This window comes from Numida meleagris, chromosome 4 (genome assembly GCF_002078875.1).
Source record: "Numida meleagris isolate 19003 breed g44 Domestic line chromosome 4, NumMel1.0, whole genome shotgun sequence".
In the NCBI taxonomy this organism is placed as follows: Eukaryota; Metazoa; Chordata; class Aves; order Galliformes; family Numididae; genus Numida; species Numida meleagris.
Window position 1 is genome coordinate 74,984,617 of NC_034412.1, and position 22,005 is coordinate 75,006,621.

The 22,005-nt window shown below is 38.2% G+C and overlaps 1 protein-coding gene across 9 annotated transcripts; it reads right to left on the bottom strand.

Annotated features, from left to right (window-relative positions):
* On the bottom strand, positions 137-17,062 carry NSUN7 (NOP2/Sun RNA methyltransferase family member 7). Of its 9 annotated transcripts, none has more exons than XM_021397399.1 (14): positions 16,256-16,393; positions 15,399-15,604; positions 14,711-14,790; positions 14,145-14,506; positions 13,693-13,751; positions 12,238-12,368; positions 10,825-10,977; positions 9,257-9,440; positions 8,250-8,460; positions 7,384-7,527; positions 6,543-6,644; positions 5,947-6,061; positions 4,032-4,149; positions 137-2,617 (listed from the first exon to the last, which is right to left on the bottom strand). In XM_021397399.1, the coding sequence occupies exons 4-14, from the start codon at positions 14,476-14,478 to the stop codon at positions 2,006-2,008; spliced, it is 2,163 nt and encodes a 720-aa protein (XP_021253074.1). In that variant the 5' UTR covers positions 14,479-14,506; positions 14,711-14,790; positions 15,399-15,604; positions 16,256-16,393; the 3' UTR covers positions 137-2,005. The 9 variants fall into 9 exon arrangements, with proteins under 9 accessions (XP_021253074.1, XP_021253076.1, XP_021253071.1 ...); XM_021397395.1 differs by lacking the exons at positions 14,711-14,790; positions 15,399-15,604 and adding an exon at positions 16,775-17,061 and having other exon boundaries at positions 140-941; positions 1,971-2,617; positions 16,256-16,443; XM_021397401.1 differs by lacking the exon at positions 15,399-15,604.

Below are 22,005 nucleotides of genomic sequence, written 5' to 3' on the forward strand. Positions count from 1 at the left end.
AATTGAGGGGAGGGAAAAATATATGATGGCTGTTCAAAGTCAATAGCAGTGCCATGGAGCCTTCCGCCTCTAGAAAGCTGACTCAATGGTTTCTAGTTGAAAATTACAAATACTACTTTACTTAGTTACAGAGAACTAGTTATATATGGTACAGTTTTACTTCACATTTAAAAAAAAATGTTTAATTGAGCATTCAGGCTGCTATCCACAGGTCATATGAAGTCAGTCCCAGATGTTGCCACCAGGTGATGTTTGGTGCTCAGCCAACAAGCTGGTAACCTGCAGAATTAAAATCTTCACGGCTAGCTCAGCTCTTTCATATTCTTGGTAAGATGTCAAGTTCACAACTGCTTTGGTCTCAAGGAGTCAGCTTCCTCAAAACAAGATGAAAAGGCCAAGCGTGGAACATCACATGTGTAAGCCCAGAGCTTCTGTCACTAGACAAATGCATGTTTGTTTTGAGGTCATTTTATCAGCATTTAGTAAATGAGACACAGTGAGTTACATTTTTACAAATAGTCACGTTTGCATCTCTAATTTAAGAATCTCTTAAGCTTCTTTTAGGCATTTAACAACCATATTAAAAAAAAACCAAACTACTTTCCATTCCTTTTGTCTATCATGTGGAATCCTCCCTGAAGGTGGTTTGAAGTAACATGGCATTTTTATTTTTTGTTTCAGTTCTGTACATTACAAGCACACAGGTCTAGGTAAGTTTGCTCAGAAACAAAAACAGAGTTTATCCTTTTATTGGACCAGGTAGGGAGCATAGGTTACTCACAGAGATATACCACAGGTTACTGATACCTTCAAGTACAACAGGTGACTCTGGTTAAAAGCACATTAGTGAAACACTAATATTAATCTGATGAAGAAGAGGCAGTTCCCTGTGCCGATGGTGTAATACATCCATTCTTCTAAAGCTCATCCAGCTACGTTGACTGGTGTGGATAGGAAGAAAATAAAAATGGTAAAACATTTTCTCTGGATAGGTCTAAATCCTTAAGATTCTGTATGATATTGCTGATACTAGGCGTGTTTACATTGAATAAACTCTTACCAACTATTCTAAATAGTTGCTAACAATTCCTGAATTACTTTTTGTATTTATACTGCCCATATTTAATACTAAGTCACTTATTAATGGGGTCTGTTCCTTTTTATATTGTGCTCAGATTATAAGACAAATGTAGATATTTACCATTTATTCTGCTATTCTTTTAGGGTCCCACAGCTAATTTCTGAACAATGACAAAGTCCTTGGGTTCAGTCATTGTTCAAATGAATAGTTACACTATTTATAAAAGTAACTTACTTGGACAGTAGCAGCTCTTTTCACCTAAGATAAGCTATGATATAGACTGACATTACTAAAAATACTGAATTGTCATGATAATGCATTATAGTATTTATATAGTTTCTGCTGATCATGTTTTTAAGCACCTGAGTAGAAACCAAAGTAATTAATATTGGAAAGCCTATGGGTTCAAGTGTATTTGGCCAGCTGTTTGTAGAAGAATTCATGTCCAGCTTTAGAGATAAAAGTGAACTACTTTGCTTGCTGTGCAAGGCTTAGTTTCCATGTGTCACAGTCCCAAAGGTAATTTACAAAAACAATAGCTAACACTTGTAAACAGTAACAGCCATTTATTAAATGCAGTCTCACTTAAATCACTTTGAAATGGAGGATTCACACAGGGCTATGCAGATCATGGGAGAAAAAAAACTATGCTTTAACTTGTCATTTTAAAGCCTATAGCAAGAAGCTGTAGTGTTTTTGACCTTACTCCTCCAGTGGTCTGTCGACCTTATGCAAGTGAGCTGCATTTACTTTAAAATGTAATTTTTGGTTTTAAATGGCTAACATGGCTATTTCCACACAAATATCTCAGAATAAGTCTCATAGATTATAGTGAATAAAGGTATATTGCCATCTACATGCATGAATAAATATATACAGGAATCTTTACCTTTTCTAAAAAGCTAGGGGAAAGGTTACAGATTGTTACGGCCCTGGATGAGAATTTCTAAGCACAGTTGGTTTGACCACTTCAGACACAGATGGAGGAGGTACTCTATCCCTCAAGCTTCTATTCCTCTGTCTGGACTGGAGCAAGGAGATATGAGCTGGCATCCTGGGTTGGTTTCCTTGAGGATGCACATATGGTGATATCACTGGAGGAAAAACAATTTCCACTAGCTTCACTGCAACCATTTTTTTCCGTTCTGCACGTGGCTTTCTAGTGACGGTCTGCTTTCCCTGCACCTTGCCAACGGATGTGTGCTTTGGCACTGTAGAAAGACCTGTGTCTAAAACTGGGTTGATGGTAGGTTTCTTCAGGTGAACATGACTGGTTGGTTGGTTGACATTCTTTTTTTTCAGTTTGCTTACAGCTTTAGATACCGCAACCACAGCATTCCTCTCAGATATAGCTTCAGGGTGAGCAACCTTAGCCGTCTTTGGCTCAATGCCAGCACGAGCAGTATCACTTCCACGTTGTGTTACTTTCCGTTTCTTCTTTTCTTCCTTTGATTTTCCTAGAATGCTGCCTAGTAGTCCTTTTTCCGCAGCACGAGACACAATATCTTTAGCAGACACATTTTCAGAAGATTCTGTCTGAAAATTTCAAAGGAAACAATAATAAATCTAAGAAACAGCTGTAAAGTCAATTCCTTAAGCCGAGATTACTCAAAATCTACTCCACAAGAAAGGTAAGGCAGAGTCGCTGTTTGCTCATTAAGTACAGAACCAGAGTGTTGTGTAAAGTGGTGTCTGAACACTTGCTCTTCAAGAGACTTTGCCCTCTACGGGCCGGAAGAGGGAAAATGAGTTCTGGACTTTTTAAAAAGCATCTCACTCATTGCCTTGCTCTGTAACACATCTGTAATAGCATGCGTGTGCGGCAGAAATGGTGACTTGACTAAAATACAGCAGTATTATCAGTAACATCAGAGATAACTGATTTTCATGATAATGAAAATTCCTGCTCTCAAGCAAGAGAGGAGCACTGAAACAAGGTTAACCAGGAAAGTAGGTCAGAGGCCAAATGCCAAAAGAGAAGCAATGTGGTAGAAATGGTTTACAACTAGCAAAGAAGAAGGGTGACTATCTGAGAAAGTGAAACCATTGTTAAACTTCTTAGGACAAGATTTATTAGTAAATCCTAAGATTTCCAGAGTCACCTAGAATGTGGCAACTGATAAACTAGGAGCAATTGGTTCTGTGCAACAGAATTTCACTGAAAAATGATTCAAATCAGCTTCCGAAGCCAGAAGCGTTTCTGTCTATGATTAGAAAGAATATGGTAGACAAATGCACACACAGTGTGATTATTAAAACCTTGTGGGCTTGGAAAGCCCCTTCCCCCTCTTCTGGTACAAAAGTCCTACTTTTCTCAGTCACAGATGAAAAGCTTGATGCTCAGAAATGCAAACCATCCCTTTAAAGCCTTTCCTCAGGAAATCGTGCCAAGGCTTTTCTGTTTACTCAGCAAAGTCTCCCTGCCTTTCAGCCCAGATTTGCATATAACTTAGTTTTGAAAGGCAACATTCCTATCTATTTTATACAAATTATAATGAAGTCTTAATCCCTACTGGTGATGCTGCCTGCTTGCATACTGACACATCCTGGTGATTGATACATACAGACCTAACCAATAACTTCACTAGACACCGCTTACAATGATTCTAATCACAAGCTGCGTGTCTTATTCCAAGGTTCAACACCAGTATTTCCTCCAAAATGTTCGTCGCACAGACCTAGATGAAGAGACTGTTCTGACCACAGCTGCTCCAAAATACAAGCGCATGTTGAAAACCTGTGCTCAACATAACATAAAATATTCTGCATGTTTCAATTAACGTTACTTCTAGAAAAGCTGTAGCTTTGCCCACCAATTCCTTGGTCTTTTCAAGAAATCTAAAAATCATCCAGATTTATTTATTTTCACAGGTTCCATTTATATATTCTTGTTGTGGAAAATGACAATATTCCTCTACTGTGAAGTGCTTTTAAATTTTTGTTTTCTTACCTCTCTTGCTATAATAGCCAGAAAACAGCCACTGGAAATTTCCGATGGTTCTATTTTGAAAAAAGAATCAGCACGGGACTCTGGATTGGAGCATGTAGGAAAGACGGGAGGAATAAGTCTGCCAAAAATAAAGAAGTGACCAAGAAATAAGAATATACAAGGAAATAAACACCGGGATTTGTAAAGTGTGTCTTGCAAATAAAAGTTTTATAAAGCCTTTTTTTTTTTTTTTTAAAGGCAATTCAAGACAGATGAGACTTAATCTTTTTGGAGTTATTTTTAATATTAAATTGCATTAACCACCAGGTAATAAATGTATATCAACATAATTGAGAACTATGTTCTTTCCTGAGTCTGCAATAGCTGGATAATAGAGTTGTCCAGGAACTCGGGAATGCTCTGAAGACTCAGCAGTACACAGCAGCTTCATGGTACCGTGACAAAAATCCAAGATCTGTGCATGACAATGAAGGAGGAACTAATTCTAGAATCATCATTTATGAATTTCGACCCATCCTCAGTCACTAATTTGCTCAGTTCTGCAAAAATTCCAACGTAGTTTTACCTTTCCTTTCATTTCATCTGTGATTACCCAGAAAGCAAAAGTATTATGTGATGGTGTGACAAGTTTAATGAATTTTCTGCAAAACACAGAAGAGGTTTTAGGCTTTCTGAGAAATTTTTAATGGGAGGTTTTTGTCTTAGACAAGGGAGAACTTGTTTTTCCTGAAGAAAAAAAAAAAGCTTCTGAAAAAAATTCTTCCGATTTTTTTAAGTATTAATTCTGTTAGATAAATAATAAATGTTATTTATTTAGATTCAAATAACTCAGAGATCTTTGTGTTCTAAGGTCCTACTTCCTCCCCCATACAGTAAATGCTTCATAGACACGACAGTCTCAAGAGAATTTCAAATCCTAAAGGAAAACATACTTAACAGTAGGAGGCCACACTTTAAGACTAGCACAGCATCACTGTCAAGACATGCCCTGATTTCATACTGCTTAGAGTAAATTTCTAGCTGGCTGCTCTTCTCTATCACTGGCTTGCAAGACAGATGCATGTTATGGTACTGCATCTTACCAGTATATGTAATATCTCTCTTTTATCTCTTTTAAAATCATTTGAATTGGCCATAGTTAACATGTACATCATACAAAATGTAAATATATTGAGTGATATCTTGAACCACAGTACCTTTCCCCACGACGGCCAACTCATTAACTTCATCTAGGATAGTAAAGAAATCTAGAACTACAATATTATTCTCCTGTGCTTTTGTCAATGTTACGGCCTTTAACCTGCATCCTGTAATGAACTATTGAACCTATGTGCAAGCAAATGCCAACTGTTTGTGTTTAGATATTGTGACTGAAAGGAAAATTAAACTGTCCATAAGACTTCTAACATCTTCAGCTGATGTGTTTTAAATGAATATGAGGCAGGTACCAACACCTAATTTTTTCATATGTATTTGTATCTGTTACAATTATACAGGATGCTTTGGTAATGCAGCCTGACACCCATACCCTCCCAAAGTCACTCTGAATACAGGCACAAGCGATGGAGTGGCAGACGTTCACATTCTTCTGTTGTTCTCACATTTTAAGACTTGGCTTCTTTTTCCTTTGGAACTGATCATGCTGGGTCAGAAGCTGGGTGCAAACTAGCAAATTCCCTGACTTGTAGTCTCTGTCTTATCTTCAGCTAGTTTCATTCTCTTTTAAGCTCCTTACAGGGGAAAGCAATAGATGAAAACATTAAGAGTACTACTTAGTAGTCTCTTAACATCAAAAAGAATGGAATCAGAGGCAGCTGAAGATATTAAACGTTAATCTAATACAAGACACAGATTGGTCTAGGATAAGAATTATGCTACTTCAAGTTTTCCGTAAACAAAACTATTCATTCCATACCTAAACGGTTTTAGTTTTTTTCCTTTCACACCAGAGTCCAGTGCTTTTTGAACTACTAGTTCGTTCTCTTCTGGGTAAACTGAAGAAGTGCAGTAAACAATAGATTGTACTTGAACTACAAAATAAAATAAAATTTTAAAAGATTTCAATGTTAACATCCTTCATACACAGTGGTTTAATGAGGACTAAAAACAGCATAAAAATTACGTGTGTACATCATTTTCACCAGTAAAGCATACTCTCCTGCACACAAGTTTTTTAATAATCAAAATCTTTTCAAATATTGGCAGATTTCAGCATGAATTCAGGGCTGTCCTTTCGCACATCTGCTAAAGGAAGGGTGGAAAAAAGTGACAGTTTGAAGATGGACTGCATTTACAACTCAGCCAAAACTGAGCCTGACTCAGGCAGTTCTGTGTGCAAACCTGTTGTATTAATGGCTTTGAGGGGATCATTATTTGGAGGTTTTGGTTAAAAGCTTACTGTTAACTCACAGACTAATTGCTGTATTTTTAACGATACAGAAACTGGCTGTTGAACAATCAGATTGACAGTGTAAAAAGTCTCTTCAGAAACCTGACCACCAGCACACTTACATTTCATTGCATGCATCAACTCATTCAGCTGCTTCTCAGCAAGAGTGCAGAGTTTATCCTTAGACACAGATCCTTGGTAAAGGTCTTTCAGCAATCCTGCATCTAAATGGAAAGAGTTGTCACTTACTAACATGGCTGCTTATTGGTGTCTTAGCATTCAGTCTGCAGAAAAATCTTTGGTAATAGACCTAATGGTCACTGGTACAGTGAGAAGGCAGGCCTTATGGATTACAATACCATGAGTGCCTAAGCAATTCTTTCCTTGTTAAGTTTACCTCTAATTACTACTGCCTCTTCTTTGTTTCTGTTTAATGAAAGTTGAACAATGAGTGGGCTGTTACAAACAGTCCTTAAAGGAGTGTGATTAATAGAAAGTTATATACTTGTATATTGACATAGATTTTCTGCCTTTATACTTTAAAAAAAGGCAGTTTATACCTTTCTCCCCAGAATAACTCTCCAACTTCATACCATTGACTTGAAATTGTCTTTTCAAAATGCTCCTAACCCTTTAGTGCCACAGAGAAAGATTTTGTTTTCTTACTGAGTATTCTAAGGTAGGACAAATACATTCCTGCTCACTTTATGTGAAAAATCTATGTAATTGATTATATATTATTCTCTTCTGTATTTCCATTGTAGTCGGCATGTATGTCACACACACAGAATTATGCAAGTCATTAATATATGTTTTATAGTAGTTTAAAAGGAAGTTTTGTGTGCTTTGTTTATCTTTTAAAAAGGTTACATTTTTATCAAAGCAGCTATAATGTCCAGATCAGAATACCTGAAATACTATCTTTACCAGAAAGCATGCATTAGCTATGGTATCAGAAATTACCTCCACGTTCAGTCAAAATAAAATCTATTGGATTACTAAAACCCAGTCCAGAGCACTGCGGTATCAACAAAATAACTTTTGCGTTTTTAAGTCTGGGATCTTTCGGTTCAATCTCAGTAAAGTCTTCATGTAACAACTGAATATCTGAAATAAAAAGGGGGAAAATCTCAGCAGTTCTACAGAAAAGAAGGCCTGCCTAATTTTAAAGTGATGGGGTTGAAGAGACAGCAACGTTATGCAAAATTCCACAGAGCTACAGCCTGCTGGACCAGACTCCCCAACGCACCACCAATTTCAGGTAGGCTGAGGGATTACTCATAGAAGCACAGAATGGATTGGGTTCGAAGGGACCACAAGGATCATCAGGTTACAACGTCCCTGCCACAGGCAGGGCCACCAACCTCCAGATTAAGCCTTAGCATCTTCCACTGAAGAGACTGCTAATTGGTTGCCACTCTTGTTACAGTTTGTACTGATCACATCCTGTGGGTAAACTGGACAAATGTATGAATTTTGGATTAGCAATCTCAGAAACAGGTAAGAGTCAACCTGAAAAGCAATGGTCAAGACAGCAGATACATGGATGCCAAAGTTTCCAAACTGCAGCCACTACACAGGAACTACTTATGTGGTGAACTTCACCGTAACATTTCAGGAATCTGTTTAATCTGCAACCTTGCTGAGCTTGATTGTAGCTAAAGAGTTGTCAGTTCACTCTGACAAAAATAATTAATTACTCCCCTACCAAATCCTCAAAGAAGGGATCTCTAAATTCTGATAGATTTATGGCCTATTTATAGCTATCACAAACTCTATCAAAATCTATATTACAATACCTTATGCATACCAACTGTTTCAACACATACTTTGACATCCCATGTGACTGAACAAGTCTCTCAGTTCATCTGCTTTTGCAGAAGTTTTTACACCACAAACAAAAACTGTGGACGTGCTGTGATCTCTCAGTGCTGACATATGGGCCACAGTGAGGTGGGAACCCAGGTGAGCCATGATAACATCGTCATCTGTACTCAACAGCGCCTGTGCAGAGTGTACAGCAAGGCTGCGAGACTTATCCTATAAAACAGTGACATACAAAAATTAAATGTTAGCAACTATTTGGGTTTCTCTGAGCACCAATCTTCTTTTCCAAACTAGGAAATTATTTCACTATTTTCATGATAAACCGAAAAGAGAGGAGGGAAGAACTAATCACATACAGCTGCTAATATAGGATTTTTTAGTAGACAAAATCAAGCATCTTAAGTCAAAGTCACTAAATTTAAATAATTTAAATAATTTAAAGAGGGCTTTGGGCAACATGATCCTGTGGAAGGTGTCCCCACCCATGGCAGGTTGGGTGGAACTGGATTTTTTAAGGTCCCTTCCAACGTCAACATTTCTACGATTCCTGTGATTCTACAATCCTTCCAACTTGAGTTATTCTGTTCTGTTTATCATTATTCCATCAGAAATATTTATAGTATTCCTTTTAAGCTATATAATGTGAATATTTGCATACCATCATCTACTAAGTGGGGATAATGTACACTGAGTTACACAGAAACTTTCCTCATTTTCAGAGGTTTTTTCAACCACTTTTCATGTTTGACAGATTTAAAATTAATTTTACAACATTTTACTACCATAACTGTAGTTATGAATTATAAGTACTAGTACTTCCATGCTGATCTTAACAAGTGAATCTGTTTCTGAACTTCCAATTTTTAAAAACGTCCAGAACCTTCTGAGAGTATGTTTCTGTCTGACTGATGTAACAGGGCAGCCACACTACACATGTCCTCATTTCAATGCAAAGCATTATTTTATTTTGCAGATTCATATTACTCGCTCAAGGGTGGCACCAACTCACCTGCAGTAGGAGTCTGCAGTCTGCAAAAAGATCTAAATTAAGCAGCTCATCTTTAAGAGAGGAAGGGAAAAACACAACATCGTGGCAATGCTGGTCCAAACAGTAAGCGTAACCCTTCAAGTCTGACACAGAATCAACTTCAGTGAATCCCTTACTCTTCAAATCTCTGAAGACTTCTTGAAGGCTGTTAACATACAGTTCTGACCATTAAATATACACCACCTCCATAAACAACACAACTCACACTGATTTTGATCTAGATCATTGCCTTTTATTTCTTTAATGTGTATACGTACCAATAACGTATACATCCCTATACCTGTGGCTGTGTAAAACACATATTGCATTTGTGTATAAAACATACATATAGATCACACACACACACACACACACACACGAAATAGTCTAAAACAGTACTAACACAGGAGGGGAAATCACACAATTTAAGGCTTCAAAGTTCTGGTTCAAAAAACTTAAGTTAGCAAGTCCGATAACACAGATGAAGAAAGAGGTATGTCTCCAGAGAATGAGTTTAAGCACCAATATATAAATGTCCTTGTGCTCCGGAGACTCTGTAGCAGATTTACTTCCAGAATAGCTTGGTTCTTTCAATTGCTTTCAATGTAGTCCAGCTTGCCAATGAATTTGACAACTGCTATCTGGAGTAATCCTTGTGTGAACGTAATGAAGGCATAAATGCTGAGGTTTGCAATTCAAAAGCATTAAGATTTAAAGGTATATATACCAAAACTTGCTTGTTGAAATGCAGTTTTAGACAGTGCTATAAGCTTACATGGTATTTTAAAGGCAGGGTAAACACCGCAGCTTTCAGCTCAATCTGAGCTAAGGGGTGAAATATTGCAGTCCAACACTTTATCTTAAAAAAGACCACGAACACCTATAAGCACAGAACACTGGTCCAAGACAAGAGTATTAAAAACTCCTGAATACATGATAAAATGCATTATCTGTATAGCAAAATGGATAACAAGGTAATCTGGTATGGTAAACACATCAGTACAAGACTGGAAACACCAGTGTTATACACTTGATGATAGAGTGAATAATGATTAAAAGAATCATTAGTAGTTCACACCATCTTTACGTAATAAACACTGGTTTTAAGTATTCTATCTGTCTTAGCACCCTTTGTCAGTGTTGTTGCTTATACCAATAAGCACAAAATGGCTTAGGTTGGAAGAGACCTTAAATATCACCTGCTTTTTAAGGAATTTTCTCTATTTTTCACCACAGAATTTACTCACCCACATAGGGAGATCAAGTCAGGAATAAACAATTCGTCTGGTGAATATCCACACAAGCAACAGAATATAACAAACCCTTGTGTATCTTTCACTTACAGTTTATGAATACTGTTACTGTAATATATGAAAATTTTAAAACAAACAAAAAAAACCATGGGCCAACATTGCTCTACTAAGCAGGACTTTTGTAAGAAACTTAAATTACCAGTAATCAAATAGCCTGGAAATTTTACAAGAGTCTAGCAAACTATCCAATAATATACGTAAAAACTAAACTATTAGATGACACTTTTAAGATGTTACCTGGTCTTAAATGTATTTATCCAAGCACATAAAGGTAAGGCAGAAGCTCTTTGTTCATGCTTCCGTATAGTTTCTGGTAGAAAGTATTCAATTGAAAGAGCATCATACTTGATGCGACATCTTGCTAGTGCAGCTGCCAATTTGATTTTAAACCTAAAGAATATAGTCATAAGCTTACTAAGTTTTATAAATGTTGGCACCAACTACTCACAAGAAACATTGCTATTAAAACAGTACTTTGCTTAGTAACCAGCAGTGAGACCTCACCTTGCAAGTTCTTAGAGAAAATAAATACATAGGTATAGGTATTTTACTGTAGAGTAGCATGGCTGAGACTACTGTCTTTGAATATACACAGGACTGGAATTATGACAAATGAATACAAAACAAGTCTCAGAAAGTTGTAAAAAATAAATATTGAAAAGTGGAAGGGGCGAGAAAATATGGATTTGGAACTGCAATCTATGGAATATAATCACATTTTTGCTGGATATTCAACGATATAAATATAAGCATGTGCAGAACGACCATCTAAAGAAAACTGACCTCTAACCAGGTAGAGAAGCAACACAATTGTGATAGCAGCCGGAGATGGTTTTGTTATAACATGAAAGTGTCAGACTAAATATTTCTGGTCTTTTCTTCCCAAAAGCTTTATGCCTAATCTTGGGGTGATACTTCAAAACAAATAAAATTCATTGGTGTTAAGGTATATCACTGACTGCCCTTCAGGAACTCCTTGCACCTACGATGTTCATTAAATTTTAGGGCTTTTCTACATCCAGCAGCAATACAGTTTTGTCCAAGAAATGCCAGCAGACTTAGGAAATGTATATTTGAACACTACTTAAAATGTTTGTTTTACTTATTGTCTTTTTTTCCCCTCTAATTACTTAATATGTATTTAACAAAGTTTCATAATAGCAGTATTGCTAAATGAATGAACATTATTCCATTCCATAACACTTTGGAACTTTATTACATTCACATTTCTGAGTGTAACATGTTTATGATACACACTGATGCCTTCTGTTCGATGTATTTATGAACGTTTAGTGAAAGCATAGTAAACTATACAATTTATGAATGAGTGTAGACATTTATGAATGTTTACCAAATATGTCATTTCTTCTTTCCTATAACTATATGAAAGAATTTTCAAGAACTCTGGAATAAGCTACCTATTTCTAGTAAAATAATTTGCAATATAGGTTGTTAGCAATGTTTTTCTTATTACAGGAATATGGAAGTTTCCCTTCAAATTACTTTCTCATCAAAAATTAAAATGAATTTTGCAAGATTTCAAGATAAAAGATACCCGTAATATTCAAAATTGGGGGGAAAAAAGCAGCTGATATAAAAATCCGTATTTCTATTAATAGTTATCAACAACAAGATTCTTAGCATGTGTACCTGCATAGAAAATGCTCTATTTTCTGAACTTCTGCTATGGGTTCCTCCTCATCAGAAATCGCTCGTGCTTCAAACTTTCTGTCTTGCATGTCATAAAGCATCACAAGAAGCAGGCTGGTTAATTCATCTGGCTGCAACAGAACAACAACTGAATAGAGAACATAGCACAGCTTGCCTTACTTCTGCAATAAAAGGTCCATATCAAGCAGTAGTCTCCCATGTAAGAGGGGGAAACAACTCCAATGAAACACCTTTTTCTATCAGTTTCTCTCTCATAGGATTCTTTGGATATAGTAACTGATGAGCTCAAGCCATTACATTACAAGCGTTTAAAACAATGGTAAAATCTCTTTCCCATGTCTAAATGTTTAACTTAGGCAGCAACTCCTTTTTAAAGACAGGAATTACCAGCACTTCCATTACTCTTGGCTACATCTTACCTTCTCACAAGCATGACTGATACAAGACAGAGAAGTTACTAGGGGTGCACTATCAAACACAAAATGTGATTGCCTAAGCCTCATCTTCTTACAAAAACAAGCTGAAAATCAAACGTTACTGCTGGACCATTTGCCTGCTCATATCAATCTCTGCAATTAACATCAGTTCAAATTCATCTTGTAGTTTTCAAAAAGCATCAAAGGCACCACTGGCTGGAGTAGCAGATTATTCTGCCATCTCTAGATTTTCTTTTCACAACACAGTTTGCCCAGGAAATGAAACCTGGGTTCAGTGCTTTCTTTTGTCTGACATGGTTCACTCAACACTTCCCACTCACAAGGGGTCTCAAGTGGGGTGGAAAGCACAGAGTACTGTTCTTTATTTTATCCAAAGCACCATTCAGTGTAAAAACAAGGGGACTCAGGATAGAATCCAAAACCTTCTCTTTGCTTCTTCAAAAGCCCCAATCTCTATACTTGGGCAATCCTTTCTCTTTGTGCTCACTAAAACTGGACAAGCCATACACTGCGTTCAACAGAGAGTTTCACACAAAAAGGAAGAGGAAAAAAAGATTGTTGCCTGCAGGATTGGTCAGGATGCTCCTGGGAGCTTGCAAACGAGAGTTTGAACTACCTTGTCTTGTTCAACAAGTAGACAGAACCCAGGAGCCAAACTCCCTAGACAAGTGCCATAATCGCTGGTATCCTATTATGTGACTTCTCCTGGCTCATGGACAACACCACACAGCTTGTAATACAGTGCAGTAAGCATTATGGTTCACTCTCCTAGTTTCTTTCTTTGAAGCTTCTAATTCCCAGCATCAGGGTGCAACACCAAAGAATCTCACCAGCAGCTCATCTAGTAACTTGGAGATTCATGGTTTGGACAAGTAATGAAAAAGAATAGAAATATTTTGTTCTCAGGTTACCACATAGTGAGAACAGTCTGAAAAGATTCTAACTACAACAACTCAGAAAATACAAATTGTATTTTCTTAATAGAACGTTCACTTACTATTGAATGACATGGGTACACATGACTATCTAGCAGTATTTCTTCAAGGAGATCTTGATCTAAAAAAAAAAAAAGAAGGAGAAGATGGAAGAAAACATTGACAAGTTATAATATAAATACTAAATTATATGTAAGAAAGCAAATATTTATAAAATACTAGAGAAAAATCTGAAAGCTTGAATGTCGTAAAAATTATGATGAAAGTTTACTCCCATACAGTAACAACTCTAATTACCTTACAAGAAAAAGTAATGCTTGACTTCATAAAACATAACCAACACTTAGATATATTTAAATATTTGAGAGATACTTCTAGTCTAGTAGTAAATTACTACTTAATTTACAAAAAATTATTTAAATCTGTGCCATCAGGCAGAAACTAAATTGTTTTTTTAATATTCTCTCAGCTACATCATTTCTACTGGCAATTCTTGGAAAAGTTTTGTACTTACATTTCAGGGTACTGAAAGCTAGTTCATAAGATAAACGCTGGGAATACTCATCTTTAAGAGTCAGCATGGGAGATAGTGAGTCATCACCATATCGCACTAACATTCTATCCTTTGGCTTTCTATTATGAATGCCTTGAAATATCTTAGCTGCGTTTATGTATACAGAGTCATGACAGACATTCTTCTTAATCAGAGTCATTTTTCTTTTCTCAACAGCTCCTTTTTCATCTGAAATTTTCACTTCACTCAAGTCTGAAGTATAATTTCTAATATCCTCATGAAAAGACACCAAGTTACTTTTAGAACCTAGAACACTTTTCCTGTTGTTGATCATGCAAGTGCAAGTCACAGTCCTGCTGCCGCTGCAAAAAAAAAAAAAAAAAGTTTGTATTGAATTGTGAAATTTTCTTTTGCTAGAATACACTTCTACCTTCATTTTCAGGTTCTCAGTAGAATTTATTTATTCATAGGCACTAACACCGCAAATGCATATATACTTGTGTAAACCTACTAACTTGCATATCAATTTGCATACCACAGAGAAGTATTTATAGTAGTTTACTTACCTTATTTATTTTCACTAATGCAGATACAAAGAAGACTGGTTACTTGTTTCCAAGAATCCAGTGCTTTATAATAAATGATCCTAAAGAGATTATAGAAATCTGATTTATCCTATGGGCCTTGCTTGTTCTAACTTGCATTTATGACAATGCTCATAGGCTTAGAAGTCAGGTTAAGTGTTCAGAATAGGGCTAACTATGCCAAGGTAAATCTAGCAATGGAGCAAAGATATACATACACATTAGTTTTCCTGTCTAGAGAAAAATGCAAGAGAACAGGAACATAAGAGAACCACGTGTAATTCAGCCACTGTAAAATAGAAAAAATAGCTGTACATATTTTAGATCCCCTAACATTCTTTGGGACAAATTACATGCCTCTTCTCCTGTCATAAGAAATACTTGCTTAGCATCCATTTTCCTTCCACCCTTTCCTCTTCCCAGTCACACAAAATGTACCAGAGAATGAGGACGGTAGCACACTGGCTGGGGAGGAGAAAAGCAGAACATAAACTGTTACTTTTCCAGCAGGCAGCCATGATATAATACCCCACGGCAAGCCAGAAGTCCCTAGCTCAAGCTCTTTTCCCAGCATGGGCGACCCTCAGGCCATCTCTCCCCAACCTCTCCAAGTCTGGCACAAGTGAGTGTCTGTCCAGGCCAGTTCATAATTGCCTTACAAACAGCTTACCATTTTGCATTCTGGTAGCTCATCTGGAGGAGACCACTTCTCATTCTGCTTTCCCAGGGTACATTATTTGTACCCCAAAACTGAGAGCTGCTAATACTGCAGAGGTAACAGTCACTGTAAACAGAGGTCCTGTGCCTCAGACCAACAGGTTCCAGTGAGAATCCAGCACCACCTTGCCCAGTGTGAGGTGCAGTCTGGAGGGACCCCTGGAGCAAACGTAAATTTATTCCATGAAGTCATACTGAAACAGAACAAGCAGTGCTACTGGAAGAAAACTGACTCAGAGTTCCAGATTACCTAAACTAAACCAAAACTTTTGCTTTTAGAAAGTAGAAAATTCTTAAATGTTGTCAGGATACTTTGCCCTAATGTTATCTGAGGATCAGTTCACGTGATTTCACAGAAACGAGGATAGCACCTAACGGGCTGGGAGCTCAAGCTCCTCCACCAGCCTAACAAAAAATTCCTTTGGAGAAAAAGCAGCAAGTGAACCAACATCTGTGGCATCAGGACTTTAAAGACTTGCAGAGGTCCTGGTTATTATTTGTAAATTCTTTGCCAAAACAGTCTTTGCTAAGGCTGTTCTCAAGATTATTTGATGTATACACTTTCCCAAAAGACAAATATCATCTTAATGAAAATGACAGCACTCTGCCCCGTGCAGACACACCTCTAAGCTGTGGTGCTTTTAGTCACAGCTTGCGTGCCAAGCAGAGACATCAAGCAAGAGTACTCTGAAGTACAGCTAGGAATGAGTAGAGGAGAGAGAAAAGAGCAGTTCCATTTGTCTGTGGAAAAAAAAATGAGCTGAACATCAAGCAGATTACTCAGTCAAGAAAGTAAAAATAAAGGCAAACCTCAGGCTTCCAAAGATGCAGCTCAGGACAGCGTTGGTTGTGAAAAGACAGGAAAGCGTCACCTTCTGCTTCCAAGTCATAACCCACAGATCCGGTAACAACGATCAGGAGATTCCGTTAGCATAGCAGTTCCATGAGTGTTACCAGCAGCATCACAGAGCAAAAGGGGCACTGGTTGTGGCTGTTATCTGTGCAAAGGGATGTGAACACCTCTTCTGAAGTCATTGGTACGACAGAAGCAGGCAGGCTCCCCTAGCAGCAGTTACTATTACCCAAGGACAAACTGCAGCAGGAAGGTAGGAAGGCTGCAGGCTTCCAGCAGCAGAGGAGAAAGGTGGCAAGCACAGAGCTGTAAGCCACATGGGAAGAAGCAATCCGCTGAACACGTGCCCACTGCCCCCACAGGACACCCACCATGTACACCTGCTTTGAGACCAGCAGGTTCAAACCTTTAAGAGCCTCTTCAACCATTGCTTCCCTGTATCAGAGACACACTGCTCTGTCAGGCACTACACTTACCAATGGAGAAAAATATATGCAGGCTCCTCCAGCAGCCATGGGAGCAAGCGCCTAGCTGGCCCTGCTGGGTCCCTACAGCCCGCACCTACAGGTGCCCACCCACCCTCATGCTGCCAGGCCAGGACTGCGCCACTCCCCGGGACAGGGCCGGGAGGGGAGAGCTGGGCTTTCTCCCAGCGCCTTCTGCCTCCCGGATTCCCCGCTGCAGGTGTGCCGTGGCGGGGGCGAGGCTGCGACGTGAGGGGCAGCAGAGGCCGGGCTGAGCTTCTCCCACTGGGGCTCTCCCATAATGCACCAGAAAGCCACAAAGCGGTGCCAAGATCCGCCCTGGCAACGGCGTGTGCGTCCATGGGAGCTGTGTTTCCCAGGGGTTACCATGGCAGGAGTTCTGCAGAAGTCCCCGTCTCTCAGTGGTGAGAGCTCCTCTCAGGCTCCCTTTCTCATTGTGGTGTCAGTGGTTGGCTGTTTTTTTTTTAACATTGAAATCCCCAAACAGCATGAATTCTTGTAAACTCAATGACTGCTTAAAAATACACATCTTATCTACACTCCAGTATCTAATTGCGTTAAAACACCAAAGTTACAGGGTTGGAAATCCCAAATGCACAGGAGTAATCCCAGTTATCAGCCCTATCGCTATCCATCTGCACTTGAAATTAGCAGCTTGCTCTCACACCTTGTTAATTGCACAGGTGCTCTTAACTATCTCAACCTCCACTTCGATTCGGGCTTGAAGCACATAAACAGATCAGGCCTTCATTTGCACCTAGACTTTCCAATTGTTTACACCAAAAATCATTTATTGAAATTATTCCTAATAATAAGTGAGCCATAACCTTGTCAAAAATACACTTCACCCCTATAAACCTTGTTCACTTTGCATCAGTGCTCTTACGGGCAACATTTGGATTCTACTGAATTAAGGAAAACAGCAAAAAAAAAAACAAACAACCCTGTGATTTGGTTAAAATCCACAAAGCTTAGCACATGTCCTTTCTGCAGTGTGATTCTGCCCTGCACCTTGCCCAACCACCTGCCACAGGCATACATGCTCAACAGTGAGAGTGTGAAACTTCTGCAGTGGGACAACGCAGTCACCAGGATTAGGTCTAGGTCATGGTATGGTTAGTAAGGCTCTGCACACACCTACCACATGCACATTTTTACAAACTGAGGTCCCAAACCAAAAAAAAAAAACAGGCAGTGAAAAACAAAAGTAATTCTTAGTTCACTGATAGTGCAATTGATTTTCTGTTTTGGATCTACTGTGTGCTCCAGAGACAGTGACACTGTTGCAACAGCAGCAATTGCAAAGGTGGCCTGGGTAAACTTTCCATACAGCAGTTCAAACAAGTACTGAATCCCTCCTGATGAAGGGGAGGAGTACGTGATTGCTAGATTGTTTGGATCGGTGAGGAACATGTCAGTAACAGCATAGATGGAAATGAGGTTTTTCTGCTGATTCCTTCTGTCCAAAGAGAGCTTTTTTAAAAGGCTGACAGGAAATCACTGCCTGATTTCACAGCCATTTCTGGACTACTCTTTCACAGGCAAGGTGCCCTTTACAAAGCATGCAGGTGATCCACTGCTTTTCTGTTCACCAGGGCAGGTGCTGCTGGCCTTTGGTTAGAGCTGGCTGCTCTCCGGCTTCTGCAGTACTCTGCACACTCACTTTCTGGTCATACTGCAGTTTGCCAGTTGCTGCCATGCGTCTGCCACTTTTTGTTCACCATTCTATTCAGCACCAAGGATCTCCCGTGTCTCCACTGGCTTAAGCAGAGAAAGGTGTTCGAAAGCAAACTGCTTCCAGAAAAGATGGCAAATAGACCCAAAGTTCCTAGACAGAGGCTATCAAAGAAAAAAGGAGCAGAGAAGAATAACGCTGCTTCCTATCACAAACAAACAAGGTAAATGGCTATCATTAATAGTGATTATATGTTTTGGCACTAGTGACCTTAGCTTCCCAAGTCATCAAATGGTACAGTTAAGATTTTTGGTAAAAACACAGCCATCAGTGTATTTATAAAATGCTATATGAGTTACATGAGTATATTTATTTTGTTCATTTACCAAGAAAAATGCAAGGCAGAGTTCCTTGTTTCTGATGGTTATGAACTTTAACTAATATGGCAATCTTTACTGCTGTCTTTAGGATTCAACGGTGATTTTCTATTCACAGATACTTTTCATAAATGTTTCCATCATGGGCAAGAACTCCTTTTGGCATTAATGGATAATTCTTAAAATAATATTGTTCAGCAAATCTAAAATTTGACTTATCCATACAAAATCTTTTAAGATGTTATTAACATAAATGTAGCAGTGTTTACAACAATATTCCTTGAATTTTAAAACAGGAGAACAGTAACCAGTGCAAATATTTCCTTCTTTAATCTAATTACAGCTCAAATAATAAAGATCTGATATGTCACATTGATTGCCAAAGTTTATAGTATATTAAGAAATATAAAACCTTGTATACATGCAATAGAAACCCTTTGTGCAAGACAATATTGAGTTGTGTATGTAGTAATAAAGTTGCAAAGATGTTAGCCAGGAACATCAAGAAGATTCAGTAAAAAAAGTAAAACACATAATTTGACACCAAAAACCAGTCATCATACAGTTTGGCAATATGTAAGAGAGAAGAACATTTTTTCACTTGTCAGGGACAACGTGTTCAGGTTTTAGTGACATAAACAACTCATTTAATCTTCATCTTGTACAAAGGTGAATATATCTGTACAGAATGGAAAGCCCTGAAGCTATACATAAAGAACTGAAGCTCAAAAGATTTATGTCACTACAACTGAAAATAAAATTATAGCCTGCCTTGTTAGTAAGATTTTTGTGCAATGTGTTTAAAGTGGCAAACAACACTGCCTATTTTCCTCCTTTTTCCTGTAATATAGGTTCAGCAACAATCCTTAAATGTCTGCGACAACTGAAGCAGGAGTGGACCCCTTTGTTCATCTCCAATACCTCTGTGCAGGTAGCAATGGGAGTCAGAATAGATTTTGGCTGATTTTGGCAGCCTTCCCTCTAGAAATCTGCATCCATCAAACTAAATTTCGGCACTCCTGAGTTCATACAAGATACAAGATAAAGACTGTTACCTTGTGCCTCTGCCCAGTTAACATCCACCAATGATGTGAGCTTGAGATCCTTACTGCATTATGCAAGTTGCCATTTCCATTCCTTTCACAAGGAAACTTAAAGTATCCAGTTGCATGGGAGAACTGCCAGCGTGAGGTTTATTTCCCCACTCCAGCCTTCCACTCTTGCTGATATCCCTCTCATAGTGATGGCAGAATTTCAGATTTGGTACATACAGAGACCGTAGATGCTAGTTCTGCCTGAAATTCAAATTCACTGCTGTCCATGTTTCTCCTCTGATCTTGCTTCTTTTACAATAGTCACATCAAGATGAAAGTGAGCTATAAATAAGACATTAAGATATCTTCAAGTCTAAACCAAGTGAACACACATCTACTGCCCACAAGTAGCTATTTTTCTAGGTTTAGTTTTATTGTTAGCATAATCAATAAGCCCAAGAATCCTCCTGAGAATGTTTTCTTCCTGTTTCTTTTGGGGAATTCCAGTTTTCAAATTCCTTCCATCTCCAACTGAGGCTCCAGCCCTTTACTTACAAAACCAGGAGGTCCTGTCTGTCAGATCAAACAACTCTGCCTGTTTATACAAGGGCACCCGTGCCTGGTGTTAGGGTGATTCAGCAGATGAGCCTTGCATTCCAGTGATCTATCCTGTGTCTCACTATCATCTAGCAACACACTTTTCAGCCAAGACTGTTTTCACACACCTCTTAAGAGTTTGTCATAGAGTAGACTGTTAAAAAAAAAAAAAAGTGAAAATTGAAGAGATGGGGATTCATACTTCCTGGGATCAAACTCTCAACAACTTGGGCACATTATTGCAGTCCTATTGCAATCCTATTGCAATCTTGTAGAGTTTTCTGGATCAGACTGTTAACTGAAAACTAAGAAAATTACCATCTTTGTCATTATTTGCCTGCTTTCTTAACATACTGGAAATTATTCGTTGAAGAGCTAATGCTCAATTGAATGTTAACATACTGACTTTGCCATTGAAGATCCAGGGCATCTTTGCTACAGGACATCTTTCTGATTAAAAGCATTCATCACAGTGCCTGTACATGTTTTTCTCTGGTGATGAAGATGAGCCCTGTTTCAGAAATCTCAGGCACTATTCTGCAGATAAGAACATCTTAGAAAAAGCCATGATTCTAACTCTTGTTGGAATAATGTCAACCATTTTAAATCTCAAAATTAACTCAGCCCTATTCACAAGGTCGTTCCATTATGCAGGTTTGTGAAAACTGTTTTTTGAGCAATACAGTTTAAATGCTGATATTATGGCAGTGCATGTACATCACTGGATCTTTGGCTGGAAATGAGGTTGCTTGATCCATTATGTAGCTATTGGAGTAAGAAACATACTGTGCTGCTCTTTGTTGCTTTTCACTATTTGCAGCTGGCTTGTTAAGTGCCTTTGCATGAGATTTTTCCATTCTAAATACTTTCTCACAGTCTTCCAACAGTAATGACAGATCAGTCAGTTAATAACATATATTGGCAAGTTTTGGTTTTTTTTTTTTTAATATGACTATTCCATTCTGTAAAGTACTTTCACCATTTCCTAGCAGAGATAAGGAAAATGCCTTGACAAGTCACAGTTGCATTTTCATATTCTTGAGCAAACAAAAATGATACAGTTCTCCCAACCGGAGATGAAAAGAAATTAATTCATTTAACAAGCAGAGGCACCATAGGAGTATTCGTCAAAGTTAGGAAGGTTAAAAAAAAAAAAGAAATATAGGCTTTCTGTATCATAGTTTGTGCTCTGGTCTTTTGCTGGAGTTAAGTGTTGTTCAGGACATAACCTGAAATTAAATGAAACTTGTCACTGGATGCCTTCTGTCTTGTCTCAGATTAGTAGCTCTTTTTAGGCCTATTGTCTTTGAAACACATAATCTGCATACCTCGGTGACTTTCAGAATTGGCTTTTTATTATCTAATTGCACAGATACTGCTGAGGCTTGAAGCCTGTCCTCACAGTGCCTATTCTTTCCTCTCTTTATGTTCCTCACTGTACACCTAGTTGATTTCAGGGAGCAAAGAACAACAGCAGTCTGATACAAAGTCTGGCACTTCCCCAGCCTGTATTCCGCACCATTTAAGTACTCTGCAAAG

What these genes read in the sequence shown, in the direction of transcription:
- NSUN7 (XM_021397395.1), bottom strand. Translation starts at nt 16,335, where the DNA reads ATGACTTGGAAGCAGAAGGTGACGCTTTCCTGTCTTTTCACAACCAAC. An exon ending in TGTACCCATGTCATTCAATA is followed by an intron (nt 12,369 to 13,692) that starts GTAAGTGAACGT and finishes GTTCTGTTGCAG; the next exon opens with CCAGATGAATTAACCAGCCT. An exon ending in ATAGAGCATTTTCTATGCAG is followed by an intron (nt 10,978 to 12,237) that starts GTACACATGCTA and finishes TATATTCTTTAG; the next exon opens with GTTTAAAATCAAATTGGCAG.